Below are 16,781 nucleotides of genomic sequence, written 5' to 3'. Positions count from 1 at the left end.
CCAACTGTCAGACTCTTCCCACTGCCACATCCCCAACCACAATAGCTTCTGCGCAGCAATGGCAGGGGAGGCAGGCAAAGGACAAGAGGAGAGCGGGCAGTGAGTGTGAGGGAGCGCCTGGGAGGACAAGGTGACAAAGGCTTGGAGGAGTGTGGGGCGAGGGCAGCGGGGGCCGGAAAGGTCTTGGGCTGGCATTGGGGGCAGGTGCGAGGAGCTCGGGGAAGGCAGTGCTGTGTTGTAAGCCGAGCACCGAACCATCTGCTGTGTGGCCTTGGGCAAGTCACTGTCCTTCTCAGTTTACTCAACTACAACGTAAGCCACTAAATTTGGGCTCCTTGAGGACCTTTCCATTCTGGTATCCTGTAACTGGGGTGGTGTGAGCCTTGGGAGTAGGGCAGGGATGAGGCAGGGCTGGCGTGGGAGTTCATGGAGAGGGTGAGGGTAAGATACTCACCTCGGACCTCCAGGCGGGCCTCGCACTGCCGCGCACCGTACTCATTAACCGCTTTGCAGGTGTAGAAGCCAGCGTCGCCCCGCTCCGCCGCCAGGATCCGCAGCCGGCACAGCCCACCCTCTGCCTCCTCTGCGAAGCGCCGCTGATCCGGGCGCACGGGCTGCCGGTTCCTCAGCCTGCAGGGCGGAGAGAACTCAGTGTGGACCAGGGTCCAGGCCTGCATGCCACAGGATGTGGGACCACAGAGGCCGATCACAGGCCGCTCCATCCTCACACCATTTGTCCACCTTCCAGATCTGTCCTGCCAATGAGGGGTGCGTCTGTGGTCCAGGTCTGGGCTTTCACTCCCACTCTGCAATCCTACCCCTTGTGGGACTTCCCGGACTACCTCTGCCCATTTCAACCTCTCCCTCCTCAGAACCTATTCAGCTCTTGATCATTCTTTAATCTCCTCTTATTTTATTTTCATTTGTTTATAAATGACCAACCAGCTTTCCTACTTCCTGAAAGGATATGAAATGACTTACAATTAAAAAAAAAAAATCACACTGATTAGAAATCAATTAAAAATGAAAAATAGGGGCCTCCCTGGTGGGCTATGGGTTAAGTCTCAGTGCTATCACCTCTACGGCCTGAGTTTGATCCCCGACCAGGGAGCTGACCCACATGGCGCAGCAGACCTCTCCTGTCTTGCCCGCTGCTCCCCTCAGCAGTGTATTTCAGTCAGTCTGCCTGTTCTGCTCCCCACTCTGTCTCTGGTGAATCCCTGCACTTCTAGCCTACACTCCAGTTCTTCTTTGCAAAAATAAAAAAAAAAAAAAGGAAAATAGACCACAAACAATGAAAAGCTACAAGCCCAGTGATCAAAGTCCCAGGCACCAGGATAAGGTGCTGTCGAGGGGCACGCACTGGAGGCCAGGCGCTGGCAGCTCGGACACAAATGGTGACACCTGAGTACAAAGCAGGCCTCAAAAGTCACTGTTGCTGTCAACCCACTGGGCTGGGGGTGGGCTGTGTGGGGCTGGGCAGCTTCTCCAGGAGTGAGAGACCAGAACTCCAAGTGAAGACAGGCGGCCATTTGTCCCCTAGGCCTTCCCCAAAAGGGGGAGCCCTGGATGAGCCTGGAAGAGCAGGGCCAGGGGAGGGCTGTGCGAGAGGAGGAAAGCACTGTACCTGGGATGAGGCCCGGGGAGTCAAGGAGAAGTACACTCCCTGCGCCCAGAGGCAGGCCTGGACCGGGAATGCTGCAGGCAGTGGCGGGGCTGCTACTCACCAGGAGACCACAGGCTTGGGCTCCCCCTGCACACGGATGCTCATGGTGACATCTTGGCCTTCTCTTACTGACTGGTCCATAAGTGAGACCTAAAGGGGACCCCAAAGTGTCAGGGGAGACAGGGCCCAGTTTTGTCTCCTGGTGGTTGGGGGGTGTGGGACAGATACCTCTTCTGTACCAGATTGAATGAAGCTGGCTCTGGTTAAGGAGGGTTGATGGGGCCAAGCTCTAGATCTTGCTGGAGCCTGGCATGGCCCCCAAAACCAGGTGATACACGAAAGACTATGGGCACTCAGGGGCTGACCTCGGGGGGCTGACCTTGAAGGTGGGGGGTGCCTTGGAGCCACTGTCTGAGGCACGGCGGTTCTGGCTGGGACTGAGTTTCATTGTGGGAGTTTGAGGCCAGGTCTCCCCAGATTCAGGGAACTCTTCTGGAGGGCTCAGATACTCCTCGTCAGAGGTGATGGGGCTGCTGAAGGGAGATGTGGACCCACCTGGAGGAGAGAGAGAGGAAGTAAGACAGTGGCACAGAGAGAGCAACCAGGGGGGCGGGCAGAGAACGCTAGGGTAAGGATGAGGTGCTACCCCAGGGCGAACCCTGGGGACAGGGGCCTGATGAGGTCTGCAATGGCAGTCTACCCTGACCTCCCTTCCTGGGGTTCCCACTTGCCTGCTGCGTGAACTTACCCAGGTGTTTCCTGTCCCTTAGACCCTGAGTCCTGCTTGGCTCTGGACTCCCAACACTGACACTGCTGCTCCTCCTGAGGGGGGGTGGGGGTGGGGGGTGTAGAGGGGTGGGAGGTGGGGGCCATAGAGAATGGCCTGGAGCAAAGGATTTGGGAAGCAGAGGAGCTACCCTGGGCCTTGTCAGAGACCAGAAATGCTATGGGAGCAGGGAACCACATTCCCAGCATGGAACTACAAGGGCTAAATGCAGCTGGCTCACCTCTCTGTACCCCAGAGTGGCACAGCCAGGACACCCGTTTCTTGGGTGAGCTAGGCCTGTGCAGAAAGACACACACTTCAGACAAGCCCCATCCTGACCTCAGAGCCAGGGCCAATGAAGTGGCTCTGTCCAACTGGCCCTTCCCCCTCCCTTCTCAGCTTCCTGCTCCAGACACCCCAGGGGCACCTGTTGGCCTCAGCCCTAAAGCATGGACCCCAAAGCTCTCAGGGGAAGGGAAGGCAGAGTTTGAGTCATACACAGAGAAGGGCATCTCAGGCTGGGGAAAAGGGGGGCACCACGTCATTTGGGGGGAGGGGTGTCCCCAGGGCCCTGACGCCCTCCCCTACAACTGGCCAGGGGCCCAGCCTCACTGAGTTGGCTCCTATCCGACTTCCAAATACAGACATGAATCCGTCACAGCCCCTGCCCCTCCTCCTGGTCCCCCCACCTCAAGCTCCTGTGACCCAGCCACCCGCCCACAGAGCTGCACCCCAACTCACCCCAAGATTCTGCATGCAGACCCCAGCCTGCGCCTGTCCCGAAGGTTCTGCCCTGGCACCAGGCCCTCCTGTTGCTTGCCCACTGCCCACCCCACCCAGCTCCCCAGGGAGCAGGAGCCCAGCCTGCCCAGCCCCACTCACTGGCTGACCCTGCTGAGGCTGGGCAGAGGACCTGGGGGAGGGGAGGGCGCTGAGGAGTGGGAAGGAGGAGGTGGGGGCTGGCTGGGCGGGGACAAGCTGGATGGCAGCAGGCAGCTGGCCGGGGAAGGTGGTGCCTGCAGAGACCACAAGCAGCTAGGGCCGATGGAGGGGGAAGGGAGGGGAGGGGCCAGGCCAACGGGCTGTATTTAGCAGCCCTGCTCTTTCCCAGCAGTGGGATCTGCCTTTTCTCTCCTGACAGCTTCTGGTCCCTGACAAGAGCGAAGCCCCCTCAGTGGCACCTTAACTCAGAGTGTGGGGCCTTGGGAAGATGGGGGTGGCACTGAATTCCAGCACCCTTTCCACATGTCCCCCAAGGAGGAAAGGATGGCAGATGGCCCGATGACGCCCCTTCTCTGACCTAGACGCCAAGGTCCCCATGGGCAGGCCCAGCCAGCCTCAAGGAATACAGAGCCGTGGCAAACCCCCTTTTCTCTGGTGTTGAGAATCAGAGAAATGCCTGGGCCTTCAGCTCCTTCCCAGAGATGCCCCCCAAGCCTGAGGGCCCTGAGTCCCACCTCTACCTCTCTACTCCTGTTGGGCAGTCGCCTGGGGCACCGAGCCACGCCCAGCCCTTCTCCTACAGGCGCTACCAGGCACCTGCTGGCAGCCGTCCTTCACCCCGTCACCCCACCAGGGCTGTCAGGAGGACAGGAGCCCCTTCCTGTAATGACCCCTCCCACACAACTAGCCTCCTTTTGTATTTGGGTGTACGAAGGGGCTTGGAGACCAAAGGAGAGAGGCGAGGAAGTCACATGTCCTTCTCCCTCCTCCTATCACCCTAGCCAGGGCCACATTCCCAAGCTCTGACCTGCATTTCCCAGCATTGCCAATGAGGAAGGAGGGGTGGGGGCTGGCAGAGGAGGGGGGCCTCCATTCAGGCCGCTTGTCTTGCGGTGGGGGTGGGAAGACAGTATGGCACTTGGTAGGCATCTGCTGGGGTTTGGCCACCAGCTGATGCTGAGATCACTGGCTGGGTCCCTGGAGGCGCTGCCCCTCCCCTCCATGGAGCTTGATGACCTCAGGGTCACCTCCAGACAGTGCTGAAGTGGCTCAAGGGCCTAAGGAGGGAGAGCAGAGCTGGATGGGCCCTGATTGCAGGGCGCTTCAGAGACCCCTGGTGGCGGTCAGGGGGAGAGCACCTTGGGGGTCGCCCAGGGCCCAAGGAAGCCAGGTCCTCAAGCCCCTCAGAGAGGGCCTGTCAGAGCAGCTCAGGCACGAGGCTCGGCCTCCAAAGGTGATAGAACGAGTCCTCTGCAAAACAAGGAAGTGTCCACAAGCCCTCAGTACCCCCCAAAACTGTGTGGCCAAGAAGGCTGATCAAGGACCTCCAGCCTCTGGTTCCCAGAGCCTCTGGGGTTCCATTCCAGGCTCGGGTGCCACCCTACCTTTCACTGGCTCCATTGCCAAACCATCTTTGTAGCCAGCGCCTACATCCTGCTTCACCCACAAACCCACTTCTCACTGTGGGAAACAAAGTTATACCAGCTGGGGAGGGGGCAGCAGATGCTCCCCTAAACCTCAGGAGCACATAGGCTCACCGTGGAGGTGCTGCCCTGACTCTGTGGCCATGTCTATCCTATGAACACTGCTCCCAGGCCCGCCTCACTTAATGGAAATAAAATACCAGCACTGGGGCCCCTACAAGTCGGGAGCCCCCCTCCAGACCAGTGCACCCCAAATCTCCACCATAGGTACAATCACAGCCACTGACGTGTAAGGTGTCACACAAGGCCCACTACACCAGAGCGTCCCAGAACATATGCTGAACCTCCACACCAGGATCACCTGGAGCTTGTTTAAACTAGACATTGTAGGCCTCCCTCGTGGCTTAGGGGTTAAGTCTCGGCGCTTTCACCACTACCGCCTGAGTTCAATCCCCAGCCAGGGAGCTGACCCACACCTGGTGCAGCAGATCTCTCCTGTCTCCCTGCTGTGCCCCTCAGTAGTGTATTTCAGTCAATCTGCCTGTTCTGCTCCCCACTCTGTCTCTGGTGAATCCTCTCACCCCCAGCACTTCTGGCCTGCACCCCAGTTCTTGGATGCATAAATAAATCTTTAAAAAAAAAAAAACCTATAAATTCTCGGGCCTTACTCTAAGCCAAAGAATTAGCTTTCCTGAAATGGGGGTTGGGAAACCACATTTTTAAATTCTTAGGTGCATGAAAGTTAAGGGGCCCCAGTGATTCTCACGGAAGGATGATCACCCTGAGTGGTACTACTAAATCCCCGCTCAGCCACTAAGCTTCAGGGCTGGGCTCTGAAAGCAAGAGGTCGAACCCCACAGCCCAGCTACTACCCACTGACCACCTGGCCTCTACCCTGAGCAAGGTCCCTAACCCTCCGGCAGCGGTTGTCCAACTTCGCTGCGCATCACTACCACCTGGAGGGCTCCTTCCACTGCAGACTGCTGGGTGCCTACCCCAGGGCTCCTGATTTAGTAGGGCTGGGCTGGGTAGGCTAATGTGCATCTCTCACACATTCCCAACAGGATCCCAGTGCTCTTGGGGTTCCATTTCAGGCTCTCATGCTACCCCACTTTTCACTGCCCCACTGCCAAAAACCCATCTTTGTAGCCAGTACCTGCATTCTGCTTTACCTGCAAATCCAGCTCTCACTTGGTTTTGGGGCCACAGTGGTCCCCTCTGCCATCCCAACCTCTACTCCTAAGCAGACAGATCCTCTTTACCCTTTACAGATGCTTCTAGCCTCTGCCTGCTACCTAGGTGGTTCCAGGAACTTGCAAAATCATGAGATCTCTAGCCCCCGCACACACACACTGACACCTCACCCACAGCTGCTGGACCCTGACTGTCCAGGTGTGGCTGTGAGGGCTAGGAGGGTTAAGGAGGAGGCCAAGGCACAGGAGCCTTCTGATGAGAAGCCACAGGAGCACAAGCCAGGATATCAGTCTGGGCTCAGGCAAGAAGGGTGGGGGAAGCTGAGGGAATGGGGTGGCATCGGAATGATGACTTTGGTTGAAGCAGGAAAAGCATTCCTGGCAGACATGTTCAGAGGTAATAAGTGTGTAGAGAATTATACATCTACCTTCTGGCTTTAGAACTGGGTGAGAAGGGGGGCCTCCCTGGTGGCGCAGGCAGTTGAGCGCAGCGCTGTGAAGCTGTCCGCAGCCTCTGCAGTGCCGGTTCGATCCCCACCAGCCTCGGAGCAACCCACATGGCGAGCAGACCTCTCCTGTCTCGCCCGCTGCTCCCCTCAGCAGTGTATTTTGTCAGTCTACCTGTTCTGTTCCCCGCTCTGTCTCTGGTGAATTCTCTCACCTTCCGCGCATCTGGCCTGTACCCCAGTTCTTGTATAAATAAATTAAAAAAAAAAAAAATAACTGGGTGAGAAGGAAGCAGGAAGTGACGATGCCAAACCAGGGGCCGAGGCCATCTCAATTACACAGCAGAGGCCAGCTGCAGAGGTGCCCTTCACAGCAACCCCTGAGGGGGGCTCCCTGAGGCATCTGTGGAAGGGGAAGGTGCTGGAGCTAAACAGGCTGATCAGGCCGGGGGCAGTGACTCAGTAGGTCCTCCAGAGGTGACCACAGGGTGCGGTAAGGAGTATCTCCCCGAGGAAAGGAGCAGAACTGTGGCTAAGAATGCTTCCAATTTGGTTTAAAATGGACAAGGAAACAGGGAATTTCACAGCCAGCCAGGCCTGGCTGTGGAAGGGGCTAATTTCCCACCTATGATTCCAGGTGAGACAAAGCACTGGTGGCCACAGTAACTTAGGACACCATTGCCCTAGTGATAACACCATTCTGAGGCAGATTTGGGGGACACCCATTGGGGCCAATCTGCTTCTGGTGGTCAGGGGTGGGGAGGAGGGTTGAGTCTGGCCAAGGGACACAATGCTTTTTCAGATGCTGCCCAAAACCCCGTCAAGGATGAACAAAGATGGGTAGAGCCCCAGCACACACCAACACGCCCCCCACCATGGCCGCTGCCTTCACAAGGGAAAACCTGGAAGTCTGTGGCATGGACCCAGGACTAGGCCAGGAGAAGAGCGGCAGATGTTGGTGCCAGGACTTTCTCCCTTTCCTCTTGTATCCACAAACCCCAATAAACAACTCTGTTCTGTTGGAATGGGGCTGGTCTCGTGGCTAGGACCAGACCAAGCTTTGCTAAGCCATGGCTTCTCTCTGGCCCAAAAGTCCTGAGTTGAATCAGCAGCCCCACAGAGCTTCACAAATATTACTAAGTTGTGCAGGAGATATGACGATCCTTGATTGCCAGATGAGAAAACTGCAGCCAGTTAAGGTAAAATGAAGAAGCCAAGGTCTCAGCTGGAAAATGCTAGAAGCTTGAGCTCAAATATATGAGACATGGGCCCTCCCAGGTGGCGCAGCGGTTGAGCGCTGGGTTGCGAAGCTGCCCGCAGCCTCTGCAGCGCCGGTTCGATCCCCGGCTGCTCCCCGGCCACTGGAGGAGGGTCCCGCATGGCACGCAGACCTCTCCTGCCGCCCGCTGCTCCCCTCAGCAGTGCACTTTGGTCCTTCTGCCTGCTCTGCTCCCCGCTCTGGCTCTGGTGAATTCTCTCACCCTCCCGCGCATCTGACTGTACCCAGTGCTTGTATAAATAAATAAATAAATCTTTAATAAATAAATACATAATTCACCAAACATTAAAAAAATATAGATATATGAGAGACATGGGCTTGAGGGAGGACTGACTGCAGGCTCCCACATCTCCCCTCCTCCTGACCAGAGCGCACAGCAGGGGTGGAAGTGGGAGTGGGGGTGAACCCAAGTGAGCCCTGCAGGCATGTGGGGAGATTAAGCAGGACCAGGGCAGAAGCAGGGAGCCCAGAGGGAGAGGAGAGGGAACCCCCTATTTCACCCACCCACTGAGGGCATTAGCAGTCTCTGCCCCCACCCCACCCTGTGAGCCCATGAATATAATTCTACCTTTACCCTGAGCCTCTGCAGAGTAGCAGGAAAGGGGGCCAAGGTTAGGGATGTAGACGTGGGAGACCCAGGCACTGGGCTTTAAGTCAAGGGTCAGCTTCTAACCAGCCTTCTGCTCCTGGAGCTGCGCACCCCAACAGGGCAGTCACTAGCTACCCAGACTATTTATTTATTTATTTATTTATTTATTTATTTATTTATTTATTTTAAAAAAAGATTTATTTATTTATACAAGCACTGGGTACAGTCAGAAGCGTGGGGGAGGGGTGGGGGGTGGGAGAATTCACCAGAGCCAGAGCGGGGAGCAGAACAGGCAGACTGACAAATTACACTGCTGAGGGGAGCAGCGGGCGCGGCAGGAGAGGTCTGTGCACCATGTGGGACCCTCACCCGGCGGCCGGGGATCGAACTGGCACTGCCGAGGCTGCGGGCAGCTTCGCAGTCCAGTGCTCAACCACTGCGCCACCGGGAAGGCCTTATCCAGACTATTTAAATGCACATTCATTCAAATAAAAGGAAAGGAAAAATTCAGGTCCTCAGTTGCACTGGCCACCTTTCATGCTGATCGCTGCAAGAAGCTAGGGGCCACCAGATCTGGATGAGTACATTAGAGAAGGTTCTACCAACACAGTTCTATCACTCAGCACCACCCTATAGAATTTTCTAAAGCTTCCCAAGTCTCGGTTTCCTCCTCTGTGGCACAGAGTGGTAACAGAACCTACCTTTCAGGACTGGATTAAACGTAAAAACCCAGTCCACACAGGCCCCGGGACACACCAGCCCTCTGCAAAAGCTGGCCTGCCCCGGCGTCATAGTCTGCCAATCACACTGTTTATTTGCTTCACAGTATTGCCAACATCCTAAGTCACCTGTTGCTTGTAATGTTCCAGGAAGATTAGAGGGGCTTGGGAGGGCTGAGCTCTGGGCGAGCTCTAAATCACTTGACTCTCCAGTTTCCCACCTTCCCCTCTGTAGAAGGGGAATTTCACCCCCGGCCACATCCCTCCAAGGGGTGCCTATGACTTGATGGAGCTCACTGAAGGAAAAAGGTGTGAAAGGAGTTGGGAAAGAGTAGCCAGCACTCTCTAAACAAGAAAAATGTGTAGAGAGATGTAGCACTTGGCACCTGGTGGGTTCTCCATAAATGCTGATGTGATGGATGTGGGCAGCAGCCCAGGCTGCCGAGCCTCAGTTAAGTACACTTCTCACATCCCTGAGCACCCACCCCGACACATACACACCCCTTGGGAGAACTGTGGTCTCAGCAGAGTTATTTGGTGGAGTGGGAGGGACAAGGGGCTGCCGGAGCTGGGAGGGCAGACCCTGCCTCCTAAACCACACACCCTGGTCGCTACATTTGTCACTGCGTTCTTGAGTTACCCATTCCTTGTCTCTGCCCCATCCCTTGTTGGGGTAGGCACCCTGAGAGGGCACAGGGCAGGCAGTCCTGGTTATCAGGGCACTGGGCTGGGGGGCCAGTGAGAAGCAATGAGGGAATTCCACAAGGCCTCATCCCAGAGACACTAACTACATATTTGCTCCCTCAAGCTGCTCTCACCCCGCTCACAGTCACACTGCGGGACAGCCTTCCTAGCCCCTCCCCACACTCCCTGCAGACTCCCAGCCCCGGGACCCCCTTCCTTGCCAAATGTCTGTGCCACCCACTAGTTCTGCCTATTCCTGCTGCTCTCGGGACTGCTGGCCCCTCTCCAGCTGCTCTGGACCAAACAGTGCCTTGTAGGGTAAGAAAGTCTACCTCCTCCGCAAAAGCCCAGTCAAGACCCACGTGCCTGCTCCTCAAGCCCTGGGGCCCTCCAGCCAGCCTGATTTACGGGGGGCTGTTCTCTTGCCCAAAGCCTAGTGCCGCTGACTAATGCCATGGCTCCCTGCTAGCTCCCCAGGGTAAAGGAGGCACAGGGATGCCCTAACAGACTGAGGACACAGTGGCTGGGAAATATGGGGGGGGGCTGGGGGCCAGGCAAGGGCAGGGGGGGTGTCCCCATGGTATAAACAGTCTGATGAAAGAGCAGAAAAGAAAAAGGCAGCTTCCCGGAGCCTGTGCACAATAGCACCCCTTAATAACGCTAACAACTAACATTTGTCTACAGTTTTACAGTTCATAAAGCTCGTTCACACATTTGCTTTCATTCGTGAGGCTGGTATAATTATCTCTGGTTTACAAATGAGGAAACTGAAGTGCAGGGAGGCTCGGTGTGGCAAACACAGACTTCCAGTGCAGGGCTGACAGCTGCCTTGCCCCAAGCCTCCTGCCCAACCTTAAAAGGCTCCCAAATGGCCCTAAGCCAGTATGGGGGGGACAATCCCCACCACCCCTTGCCAAATTTCAGCCCAAGCCAGGTATCGACCGAGTCCTGGAGCCAGGCCTGGGCCCCCTAAGGGGAGCAGGAGCTGAGTCAGAAGCCAGATCCCAGAGGTGATGGAAGGACGGAAACATGCAATGGAGGGCTGGGTATGATTCAGCGCAGTGGGAGGGGCAAGGCAGAAAAGCCTTAAACCCAGGCTCCTGGGAGGGTATGGAAGGTAAAGAAGACGACCTGCCTTCCACAGAGCCATATGGTGCAACCCAATGGGTCTAATGCAGCACTGGGACTCGGGTCAGATACCACCCAGGCCTCCCTGAACAGGCAGGTGCCGAGGCCCTGGGACCACAGCAGGACAGGCTCTGTAATCTTGTCTCCCGCAGTGCTGAAAGAAAGGGACAGAACAGCGTGTGCTGTTCCCCCTCCTGCCATGCCCAGCCCCTCCCCCTGCTGATCTAAATCCCAGCCTGCTCCAGGCCCTGATGCTTCTCCACCCAGCATCCCCAAACACAGCCCCACTGGACTGGTCTGGGCACTGTCCTCTGGCCTGCACTGTCCTCCAGCCGAGGATCTCCAACCTCTGAGGGAGGTTGCCCACCCAGTGGTGATATCCCGAAGGCTTCAGTCTATACCTTTCCCTTCTGGAATGCCCCCTTCGCAGCCTCACCTCCCACCCTGGCCCCCCTGGCTAGGACCAGCACATTATCAGGTCTGGCAACCGAATGAGTTGAACTGACACCCATGTAGCCCTGCCCTGAACTTCAAACAAACTGGGCTTCAACCCAAAGGAAGTAGTCCTACACCAAGTGAGAGTTTTCATAAAAATAGAAAGCAAGGTAACCTCAGCCACTGCCATCTCTGAAGGGTGCTCTTCACTGCACCCTCTTGAGGGCTTCAGGTTCAACAGCAGGAGCGAGGGAGGGGGTAGGCTGTGGCACTTAACAGCATCTCCTTCTACTGGGGGTAGGGTGGGGGGTGCTGTTCTACAGAGAAAATGACTTCAGAAGGCTCCTCTCAGCTTGTAAGCCCTTTGAGCTGAGAGATTTCTTTTTCTCAGAGACTCAAGGATAATTTGCTTTCCCCACAGGACCCTGTTCGGGGAAATGCCATGGGAGGATGGCATTTAGAAGCTGTCTAAAGACAAATTTCAGTGACTTCATGAATTGGCTGGCCTGGTATGTGCCCTGGGACTTGGCCCTGTCCTGAGGCAGGAGCCATTTAAAATGCTGCCACGAGAGCAGACAATGCACAGGAACAGACTGCACGCACCGGGGAGCAGGAGCGCTCGGCTAGAGTGGGAAGGCAGCCTGGCCCACCAGGGACGGTTACTGCTCCCGCCCGGCCCCGGGGCTCGCCGGCTCCCTACCAGGTCTCACGGCCAGGGCGGCAGCACAGCTGGCCTGGCCCAGCTCATTGGTGGCTGTAGCTGTATAGTTCCCGGCGTCAGCCTCCTGGGCCTCCCGGAGAAGCAGGGTGTGCCTCTCGCCTTCAGCACGGATGAGAAGGCGGCCATCACTGCGCAGCGTGGACCCATCCTTCTGCCAGGACACTGTGGGGAAGCGTCGGGGTGACCAGGGCGCCATGACCCACAGGGGCCCACTAGAGATAATCTCCCTGCCAACCCACATGCCCCACACTTTGCCCAAACCACACCTCTCCCAACCCCAGGGAATCCTGAGGACTTTCCCTCACACACAGAAGCTCAGGCCTGTCGTCCCCTCTTGGAGGATTCTGGGAAAGACACACACGGCAGGCCGTCCCCATGGATGGAGGGTCTCCCCTCCTCTTGACCTGTCCCTCCAAGAATTCTGGGTGCAACACTCCCCCAACCCACCCCCAGCCTTGGAGCTCACCTTCAGGCCAGGGGTTGGCGGTGACGATACACTTGAGCAGCACGTCAGCTCCTGGAGCCACCACCGTGTTCTGCAGGGGGATCTCAAACACTGGGGCCTCCAGAGGCTCTTCTCCAGCGGACACATAGGAATCGTCGGAAGACTCTGCCAGAGAAAAGGGGGGTGGGGTGAGGGGATATGGTCCCTGCAGGAATGACTCAGGAGAAGAGGGGGTAATGGCAGCCCCACATCCTAGGAAGCCAACTGCAGAGGGAGGGACTCCAAGAAGTGGGGGAAGGGCGGGGGTGGAGGGGAAGGGTTTCTCTCTTGAATATCCTGAGGAGGTAAAGAAAGGAAGACAGGAAGAGGGCTCTCAGACAGGACAGGGCACTGTGACCCTCTGTTCGTTTCCCCACTCCTCAGCCTCAGCCACAGAGTGTTGGTTTCTGGAGAGAGGTGGGGGCCGTGAGGTTTTCACACACATCAGGCATCAGCACTGGTGGATCAGACCCTGTGCAGGTGCTCGAGGACCACAGAGCCTTACCAGCTTCGGAGCAGAGGACTAGCTAACAGCGACCCAAGACTTAAGCGACACCAGCGCTGGCACAGGGCCACACATAGTGAGCTGTCAACTTAGTGATGTCACAGGATTCAAAAGAGGGCGCAGGTGGGGCCTGTAGCTGACAGCTACATGCTACATGGCATGGGCAAATCAGATAACCTCTCCGAGCCTCAGTTTTGTTGTCATTAAGATGGAGCTGACAGAGAACAGGAAATATCTTGGAGCACCAGCATACAGATGAAAATAAAATAATCCCCCTAAGCGCCCAGTGAACATACTGCCTGGGGCGGGGGGCTGTGGGTACAATGATGAGGCTGGTAGGATGATGGATAGGGGCGAAATCGTTAAAGATTTTGACGCAATCAATACTAAAATGAAAACGAATTTTGATGAGGAAAAATACAGGGTGCTGAGTAGACGTAGAAAGGGTGAGCTGGGAGCAGTGGTAGAGGTATCTGGCCCAGGGAAGCAGCAGAGGGAAGGAGGAGCCTGTCAAGGGTGGATTCCTCTGCCTTGCTCCAGGCGAGGCCCCCGAGTGGATGTGCAAGGTGAGCAGACAGCATCAGAGACGTTCTGGCCACTGGCCACCAGCATGGACAGACTGGGAAACAACACAGGTGTGACACCATCTTCGTGATGCAAGGATTCAAGATGGGAGAGGGGAGGCTAGAAAGGAAGACCGGCACTGAGCTCAGTGGCCAGGGATGGGTCCTCTGATGGGGCTGGGATGGCAGGAACTTGACGAACGATTGAGACCAGTTTCCAAGTGCCCGCCCTCCAGGAGTGGGGTGTGGATTCGGGGCTCCTTAGGTGCCCCCCCATCCCAGCCCCCACGGTTAGGTCCTTGAGCCGAAAACAGCAGGACACCGGACTCAGGGGACCAACGGCATCAGGCCTCAGCTCACGCTGCCCGTCAACACACTCACGCTCTGCCCCACCTCCTGGGCACATGCTGTCACCCTCACCTTCACCATCCCCCATTCAAACGGGGAACCTGGGTCCAAGCCTTCCCTGGGAAATCTCATGCTGGCCACAGCATAGCCACCTCCTCTCCCCAAACACCCTCCCACCCAGGTCCCTGCTCCGCCCTCCCCCGGCCCTTACCGAGCTCTGGCGAGGTGGGCCGGGCCCGGCGTCCTCGGCCCTGGCTGCGGGTCCCTCTGCGGTCCCAAGCCCCCCAGGGACCATCTTCCTCGGGTCCTCTGCGCAGCCTCTTCTCGGCCTCAGGCCCCGCCCTGCTCTTCTCCGAGGTCTGGGGCAAAGCCGCGCCCTCTTGGCCCGGAGTGGCCCAGGGCAGGAAGCGCACGGCCTGCGCAGGGGGCTCCCGCTTCCGACCCGGGGGAGCTTTCGTCCTAGCCTCGGGGAGCTCGGCGGCCGCCGCTGGCACCGGGCTTCGACACTCCTGGATGGTTCTGCCCCGGGTCAGCGGGAACTGGTCCCGCCGCCTGACCTCCTGCTGCGGGCCTTCCCCCGGCTCCGTCCTGCCCGCCGGGCCGCGGCTGCGGGGCCTCCCCGGCTCGTCCCCGGGCTTCCCCGCACCGCTGGGAGGGGGCGGCTGGGCGGGCGCGGGGCTCGCGGCCCGCGGGGTCTTGGGGGTGGCGGGCCGGGAGAAGAGCGGGGGCTCGCCGGGCTCCCGGGGGGACGGCGCGCGCTGGAGGGTGGCGCGCAGGGACTCGTGCGAGCGCACCAGCTCCTCGCGCGACGTGGAGCGCCGGATGCGGCCCAGCTCCAGCGCGAAGCGCAGCTCGAGGTCGGAGGCCGGGCTGCGCTGCCGCGTGCGCTCGTCCAGCGAGGCCGCCTTCTGCTGGAACAGGCGGCGCCGCTCGGCCACGCTGCCCGCGGGTGCCCGCAGCTCCTCCTGCGAGGCCCCGGGCGTGCCCCAGGGCGCCGCGCCGTCCGACTTGGGCTGCTCCAGCGAGCGGGCCTTGCGCAGGGGCACCCACGGGCGCAGGGGGGCCGGCGGCGAGTCGCTGCGCTCCAGGCTGCGCCTTCGCTCCTCGAAAAACTGCAGCTTGTCCAGGATGCGCGAGCCGGCGCGCGCCAGGCGCGGGGAGCGGCCCAGCGCCGACAGGCGGCCCGAGGCCTCGCTCAGGGGCGTCTGGGGCCGGGACTCGGCCGCGCCGGCCAGCGCGGGCCCCGACGGCTTGGGCTTTTTCCCTCGCTTCTCTTCGGCGGTGTCCTCGGGCGGCACCGGCTCCGGGGCGCGCCGGTGGGGCGAGGCGGTGGCGGCGGGAGGCTGGGCGCCGGGCCCCGGCGGGGGCCGCTTCCCCACGCGGGGGGACGGTGGGGGCAGCAGCGCCGACTTGGAGGGGGGCGGCGGGGCCGGGCGGCGCGGCGCTTCGCTGGCAGGCTGAGGCTGAAGGTCAGGTTCCTCCCTGCACAGGCCGCTCGGAGGGACGCTGCTGCAGAGCCAAGACCAAGAGGGGTAGCAGATTCAGGGGCTCTGCCCTCCTCAACCCCCAGATCGTGACGGGAACTGGGCGGTGGGGCATGCTGGGAAGGCTTGGGGGTGACATAGGCCAGCCCCTCCGCCCCCTCCCCGCTAAGAGGAAGGTGCAGCCAGAGCAGGTGCTGGGGAGAGGCTGGCGGCTGTGGTTGGGTCCAGGTACAGACTCAGTCCCTGGGGCTCTGGCCAGCCCCCTCCCCCCAGACCCCGGGAAGCAGAAACAGGACTAAGCGGTGGGAGAGAAAAGAATGAGGCTTAGGACCCAAAGGATGGAGTAGTGGGGGTGGGCAGGAGGGTTGGATAGGGAGGGGCCCTCTCAGGAATGCAGCCTCCCCCTCATTCCTGCCCTCAGCTGGCCCCCACAGCCCTGCCCATCCTCAGTAAGACATAACTCCTTCGGAGTGGCCCCTAGAAGAACAGGCACAAAACTTTGGGGAGCAATGCCCCTCTCCCTGGGATCACCTAGCACCTACTCAGACCTGAGCCCTTCGGCAGTGCTGGCCACACAGCAGGGGCAGCTGAGGTCCCTGGGAGTGGGGAACGAGGATACCCAGGTTTCCATTCCCTTTGATCAATCTACCCCCAGTGCAGGCCTTTGACTTTGTCCTGCCCTTGGGAAAGTTACCTTGGAAGTCCTTGGAAACCCCCCAAGAAGCACAGAAGTTCCCCAAAGGGGTGTGCTCAGAAATAACTCAGCTCAGAAATAACTACCGCGTGGGCCTGAATAGGGGGTGTGGGGGAAGAGGAGAAGGGGAGGAGCTGGTCAGCCCAGAGTACCCCTCTCACCTACAGAGCTTTGATGCCCCAGGGCTAGGCCTCAGTTTGTCCCCTGGACCTTGGCAGGGGGTGGGGGAGGATACATAAAACATAAAGATTATTAGGAAGAGGTTCTGACAGGTTAGCACCATACCTGACACACCAGAGAGCTCTATGGAAACTCACTGAGTACTTGTGTGCCAGGCATGTACTGAATGCTTAAAAACATCCAGCTGTTTAATCCACATCAGTTCTCTGTGATAGGAACCATTATTAAGTGCATTTACAGATGGGGAAACTGAGGCTTAGAGAGGTAAAGTACCTCAAGGTGACACAGCTAGGAATGGTAGGTGCTAGGATTGAAAGCCAGGTAGTCTGACTCCTGAGCCCTTGTTCCCTCCAAAATGTCCCTCCAAATGGATTTCTGGGGACACAGAAGGGAGGAGAAATAGTAGGGCCCTGGGCACAGCAGAAGTTTTTTTGGGGTGCCTGAGTATAAGGATGTTGTAGACTAATTGGGTCAATTACCCACACTGTAGACCCCACCTCTTACTGGGAGATGGGGCGGGGGGCAGCGGAA

At 58.4% G+C, this 16,781-nt stretch overlaps 1 protein-coding gene across 4 annotated transcripts in view; it reads right to left on the bottom strand.

Moving 5' to 3' along the window:
* SPEG (striated muscle enriched protein kinase) overlaps window positions 1–16,781 on the bottom strand; it is a 55,676-nt gene that overhangs the window by 26,683 nt on the left and 12,212 nt on the right. For all 4 annotated transcript variants that reach the window (XM_037524111.2, XM_054700104.1, XM_037524112.2 and 1 more), the window contains 6 exons: window positions 14,104–15,401; window positions 12,459–12,602; window positions 11,972–12,154; window positions 2,046–2,221; window positions 1,728–1,816; window positions 455–630 (listed from right to left, as the gene is read on the bottom strand). In XM_037524111.2, coding sequence (XP_037380008.1) covers window positions 455–630; window positions 1,728–1,816; window positions 2,046–2,221; window positions 11,972–12,154; window positions 12,459–12,602; window positions 14,104–15,401 — 2,066 coding nt within the window. The remainder of the gene's footprint in view (window positions 1–454; window positions 631–1,727; window positions 1,817–2,045; window positions 2,222–11,971; window positions 12,155–12,458; window positions 12,603–14,103; window positions 15,402–16,781) is intronic.

This window comes from Talpa occidentalis, unplaced genomic scaffold (assembly GCF_014898055.3).
Source record: "Talpa occidentalis isolate TD23 unplaced genomic scaffold, MPIMG_talOcc4v2.1 talOcc4.3, whole genome shotgun sequence".
In the NCBI taxonomy this organism is placed as follows: Eukaryota; Metazoa; Chordata; class Mammalia; order Eulipotyphla; family Talpidae; genus Talpa; species Talpa occidentalis.
The sequence above is the reverse complement of the archived record's forward strand: the minus strand, read 5'-3'. Positions and strand labels throughout refer to the sequence as shown.